The sequence below is a fragment of the Nestor notabilis genome, unplaced genomic scaffold (assembly GCF_000696875.1).
Source record: "Nestor notabilis isolate BGI_N333 unplaced genomic scaffold, ASM69687v1 scaffold3313, whole genome shotgun sequence".
Lineage (NCBI taxonomy): Eukaryota > Metazoa > Chordata > Aves > Psittaciformes > Psittacidae > Nestor > Nestor notabilis.
Window position 1 is genome coordinate 73409 of NW_009921634.1, and position 6390 is coordinate 79798.

General features: G+C 45.1%; 1 protein-coding gene across 1 annotated transcript in view; it reads right to left on the reverse strand.

Annotated features, from left to right (window-relative positions):
• Positions 1-457, reverse strand: part of EXOC4 (exocyst complex component 4) — a gene marked incomplete at its 3' end in the record, with an annotated part of 44285 nt that extends 43828 nt beyond the window's left edge. Inside the window, exon 1 of the mRNA XM_010011240.1 lies at positions 203-457. Coding sequence (XP_010009542.1) covers positions 203-457 — 255 coding nt within the window. The remainder of the gene's footprint in view (positions 1-202) is intronic.
• Between the last annotated feature and the right edge of the window lie 5933 nt (positions 458-6390).

Consider the following 6390-nt stretch of genomic DNA (forward strand, 5'->3'; position numbering starts at 1 on the left):
CTGGAGTCACCGTCCCTGCAAGTGTTCACAGCCCGTGGAGCCGAGGCCTCAGTGCCAGGGGTTAGTGGTGGCCTTGGCAGGGCTGGGAACGGTTGGGCTGGATGAGCTTAAAGGTCTTTTCCAACCTGGTTGATTCCATGATTTTTACAAAGAGAAGTTGCCCAGATTTATACCCAGAACACACCCAGAACCACACACAAACCTGCTTGATCTTGTTGCGCGAGTTGGTGATGCGCTCCGTGATGCTCTGGTAGGTGCGGATGGCGGTGGTGAGCTCCGTGTAGTGCTGCACAATGAGCTCATCCAGATCCCGGTCACACTTCTCATAAGCTTCTTCCAGGCGGCCTTTCTCAGTCTCTCGGTCCTCAACATCATCACTGGTAGATAAAGTCCTGCAGACAAAGAAAGGTGACAGAAATAGGGGTATTTTGAAGTTATCTTTTGGAAGCCTTTGCATAAAGAATGCACTCCCTGACCACAAAGTCACTCTTAACTCTGTACACTTCAAGTGAAGTTTACTTCTGGGAAACGTGCCTGGGTGGTGATAGTAAGAAGAATGCACTTCAAGAATATAAAACCCCATAAATGTTATGTTTGATTATTTCCATGTTTTCAGGTGCTTCAGAGCTTCTTTACTACACTACAGGGTTTAGGGAAAAGAAGTGTTCAAGGCCAGGTTGGACACAGGGGCTTGGAGCAACCTGCTCTAGTGGAAGGTGTTCCTGCCTGTGGCAGTGGGTTGGAACTGGATGAGCTTTAAGGTCCTTTCCAACCCAACTCACTATGATAGACACATACACAGAGAAATCCATCAGAAGCCTACCCATGCCTTCCAATGGTCAATCTGCTTTCAAACACACCCCAGAACAGTAAAGAAGTGTCATGGGCCCTTATCCCCCCCTCGTTTATTTCAACCTCTGAGTAACACCAGAGATTTTTTAACCTTAATGTGAAACAAGATGTTTCATTTTTTATACATATACACATACAGCTCAATGAAGTTTGAGGTTCCAGCAAAACTGTTGAAAATTTAATTAAACTGGCACAAGAACACAAAAGCTTCTTGTGGTGACTCCAAACTTCTACTCAAGAATCAGTGTGATCTTCTCTTTCTCTCTCTTCACCTCCCTCATCCCCTTCTCATAAGACCCATCCTGCCCTCAGATCCTAAAGCCCACACCTGCAATGAACCCATGGTGCTACCAGAAAGACCTGGGAGACAGCAATAGCCAGAAAGACCTTCTCTCCTACAGTAGGTTGCACTCAAAGTTGGTTTGGACAAAAAAAGCAACCAGAACTTTCTTCTTTCTTCATCCTTGAGGGGTAGGTCTGGTCCATAGAGGTTTCTGATTTAAATCAGCAATATAGACACTGAGCACTGTATAATTCTACTGAGAGAAAGCTCATGTAGGACCTAAACATTGGTGTACCACAACCTTAAGAACCAGGAGAGAAGAACTCTGTAGTTCTCCTGACAATATCTGAATCCCTTTAAGGAAATTATGAGAAAATAAGCAAAAACTAAAGGTATAGATAAACATATCACTGCATACAAACTGGTTTGGACCATATGCTTAAACATCATGAAACAATCAACTCCCAAAGACATCTGGAGCATCTACTTGTTGGAACTAAGATGCCTCTATAAATACAACCTGTAGAGCATGAAGACACGCAGACTACTATTTCACTGAAGTCACACAATTTAAGCCTCTGAATTGAGGCACCATCTTGAGATGGTACAAATCCTACACTGGAAGACTATCAAAATAGTATAAGACTACAACAGCCATTATTTCCCAACAAAACGACTATGGAAAAAAACACCCTGTGAGGAATAAGAGAGAACTTCTTGAGTTTTTCCCATATTTCTTAAGCTATTTGTGTAGAGAAAGTCAATAGTTGGAAGGAGCCAAAACCCATGATTCTGAACACTGCTGCTGCTCTCTGCTACGTTCACAATGAGGTCGAGTCAAATTAAACACAGCATCTCCTGCTGTCAAGAAAGAAAGAAAACATCAACTCTCCTTGCAGTAACTGGCACTCGTCCTCTACAGCAGGAGTTAGAAGGTAAGTGAGAACTGACTGTACATCACTGAAAAGTAACAATGGAGAGGAAGCCATTTCCTTATGGTTTATTTAAGAGAATCTTCAACAACAAGGAGGACACAAGAAGGGTATGTGGTAGATTTACTCCGAACTCCTCAATGCCATTAGGAAAGTAGTAGAGACCCCAGTGCAAAAGCTCTTCTCAAAGACTTCACTCAAGAAATGCTCCCTCTCAATGTCAAGAGACATACCGCAAACTTCCAGTTGAGTACTCCTTCCCCTCCAAGAAAAGCAACAGGCTGCACCACCTACTCAAGGACTCCATCTCTAAAACAAAAGCAAAAGCCATTTCACAGGGGATCACAATCCAAGAAAGAGCAACAAAGGAAACCCAAGTGAGCAAGCAGATCTGTACTCCCATATGGAACACGGCATGAGGGGAGGACAGGAGCACACACACTTGTTCTATTCAACTACCAGGAGGACAGAGGAACTACAGCCAAAATCTGTCCAACACCCTACAAGAAGACAATGTACCCAAGTGATGGATTTTGTTTTATGCTGGTTTAACACTTCTTGTCACTTTCAGATGGCAGTAGCAGAAGGACATAACAGATACCACATGGAAATGAGAAGAGATCCTCTTTCCTTTGTCATGCCACAGACTATCAGCGTGGGTGCCTCACACCCTCCTCCCTCCTCCCAGATACCAAGAGCTGCACTTTTGACAGGGGATGAGGGTTCATCTCTCCCCTTGCTTGAAGAACATGCTGAGATGAGAACCCCCCTCCTCATTCCACTGACAGAGGAGCTTCTTCCAATGCATGAAATTTGTATCACTTGAAGTTCCATGCTTCATGGTGGCTAAAACCAGGGATATTGTGTTCTTAAAGTGACGTTCTACTCCCAAACATTCTTTGTTGTGTCTTAAATCATGTTTTCACATAAAAAGATGATGGTTTTAATTGCATTGCATCCAAAGCGCTTTAGTATCATGCAGGAAAGAATCTGGAAAGAGACAACAGTGCTTAGAAAATAAGCCTGGAATGAAGAAATCCGAGTTATAGCCTCTGCTCTACCACAGACCTCTGACACTGTGCTTACAGCACCCTAGCACTGCAGACTGCATCTTGACACTACAGCGTGAGCTAAACATGGCTATTTGCTACTACAGACTCCTCATGGAATTACCTGCATTTCAGGTGAAAGGATAAGCAGGAGGATCTGTGTCATGGAGTCATGGAATGGTTATGTTTGGCAAAGATCTTTGGAAAGATCACAGAGTCCCAACCCCCTGCCACGGGCAGGGGCACCTTCCACTAGAGCAGGTTGCTCCAAGCCCCTGTGTCCAACCTGGCCTTGAACACTGCCAGGGATGGGGCAGCCACAGCTTCTCTGGGCACCCTGTGCCAGCGCCTCAGCACCCTCACAGGGAAGAGCTTCTGCCTTATCTCCAACCTGAACTTCCCCTGTTTCAGATTGAACCCACCACCCCTTGTCCTATCACTCCAGTCCCTGATGAAGGTCCCTCCCCAGCATCCTTGTAGCCCCCTTCAGACACTGGGAGCTGCTCTGAGGTCTCCAGCGCCTTCTCTTCTCCAGGCTGAACAGCCCCAATGTTCTCAGCCTGGCTCCATACAGGAGCTGCTCCAGCCCCTGAGCATCCTCATGGCCCCGTTTCTCTTTCTCACCTTGGGAATCCACAGCACTGGTCCCTCAAACAAGCTGTGATTACATGCACCAAGTACTACCAAAACACCCACTGCTGTTAGCAGAGGTCACGTAAATACCTTCCATAGCATAATGCATGAAGATGTTGGAACTAGATGACCTTTTAAAGCTCCTTCCAACTCAAACCATTCTAAGATTCTACATACTAGAAAACAAAGCTAAACATACAGTTAATGCAACAGTATCAGACATGTAGTAGTTGTGAGACACAGTGAAGTCTGGGTTCATGCTATAACAGATCAATAGAAAGCTGTGGCTGCCCCATCCCTGGCAGTGTTCAAGGCCAGGTTGGACACAGGGGCTTGGAGCAACCTGCTCTAGTGGAAGGTGTCCCTGCCCGTGGCAGGGGTTGGAGCTGGAGGAGCTTTAAAGCCCCTTCCAACCTAAACCAGGCTCTGATTCTATGTACAAGAATGTGTTGGCATTAAATCATCTTCCACCAAGAGCTCCTGCAGACGAATACACTTTCTTTGTGAAGAATTGCTTATTTTTGCTAGAAGAATGTTCCTCAGCATGGTTACACCAGACCCAAATGTAAATCCCCTTTAGGAACTGCCATCCTGTTTGAGTTTGAAGCTGAACAGTATTGTTTATCTCAGTGGTTAATGAAAGCATGAGTTCTCTCTAACCTGTGCTATAGGTCGCAGGAGAATTGTGGATTGCTACAGACAAGGTAGAAGCAGAACCCAACTGGCCTCTATCTCTGACTAGAAAAGCTTTTAGTTTTAATTAAATAAAATTCAATTTCAAAATTCATGATTTGCCAAGTTGTGGCTTGAATCCACCTGCAACACCAGCAGTCTGTTACAAAAGCTGAAGGTCCTTCTCCAAGGCTAAGACCACATCACTCATGTCAGCGGATGCCACAAGCCTCTCCTAATGCTCCAGCAAATTCCTGCCCATCTCAGGCTTCCTCACAAATTCCAGGCACATCCATATTGTTAAAGCACATTCAAATCGTGCTGCTTAGTTGTCTATCCTTGTCATTGAGTTTAATTTGCCCTCTATAGGGTATTTGTTCTAAAAACACTTGGCATTTGCACAGCCAAAGCATAGATGCTTATGAAGCCTGAGAGGTCACAACAGGGCCTCTACCTTAAAGACCACAGAACATGGCAAAAGGACAAAGCTTCTATAGCTGGAGATCAGAAGCTGCTGAGATACCACAAGCTTATTCCTACTGAAACAATAATGTCTGAACTACCAATTTTAGTTGCTATTTTGCTGTTTGTCTGCTTAGATACATTAATACATATTTGCTGCCACCTTCAGCAGAAGCAAGATGATTTTTGGAGGAAAAAAGCAGTCCATCTGGCTGAGCACACCATCTCACACAGTCTGAACTCCAAAGACCTCATCCTTTAAACCCACAATGCAGCCAGTAGTAGCATGGGAATATTGCCAACCCCCATTTAAAAGAAGGGTAACAGGAATAGAGGTCTCAAAGCTCTGGATTATCCAACCTGACCTCAGGAACCACAGCAGCACACACTGGGAATGTAGGTGTCAGTTAAGTCATCTTCTGCACTTGCAGGTCTCTGAAAAATGAGTTTAATACGTGGTGGTAGCCCAGAATCCAACAGGATGAGAGTGAGACACAGGAACCACTCTGCTGCTGCAGTTCATGCGACCCTCATGAAGTTCAACAAGGCCAAGTGCAAGGTCCTGCACATGGGTCAGCACAATCCCAAACACAAACACAGGCTGGGATGAGACTGGATGGAGCAGCCCTGAGGAGGACGACTTGGGGGTGTTGGTCAATGAGAACCTCCCCATGACCCAGCTTCAGTGTGTGCTTGAGCCCAGAACCCCCCCATGTGCTGGCTGCACCCCCAGACAGTTTGTTTTTCCAGCCTATGATCCTGACCTGCAAGACTTGAACTCAATGGAAGTTTCAGGCTCAATCAACCACCGTATTCCAAGATTTCCAGCTGGCTCTGTCAGATGAACCAGCTGTGAAATCTTGCCAGAATTAAACACCTGCATTGGGAACTTCTCACTTGCTTTAATCATCTATTTGGGGAAAATATCTTGGAATCAACCACTGCTAAAAACATCATACTTGGTTATTTCCATTCATTATGGGAGTCTTGGATTAACAGCTGGAGAACAGAAGTGCACATAGGATCCATCCCACAATCATGCCCAAAGAAGTGGTAAATGCCCCATCCCTGGCAGTGTTCAAGGCCACGTTGGACACAGGGGCTTGGAGCAACCTGCTCTAGTGGAAGGTGTCCCTGCCCATGGCAGGGGTTGGAACTGGAGGAGCTTTAAGGTCCCTTCAACCCAAACCACTCTGTGATTCTATGATTCTAAGCACTGAGGAACGAAAGAGCACTTAGAGAAGAGCAAACCCATTCTTTAATGGATGCTCATAGCAATACATAAGAGGAAGTGAAGTTGTTTCAAGCCAAAACTACCAGAACCCAGTGAGCTGTAGAACTGAGGAGGCCTTTTCTGGATATTTTCTCTTTTTAGAAGCACATTAAACCTTTTCCCAGGCAATAATTTGCATTTTTGTCCACTATGGCTGTAACACATAAGTTCTTAGAACATAGTCAAAAGCAGTATGAGTACTTACAACTGCTTACAGCCACCAGTAAGAGCCTT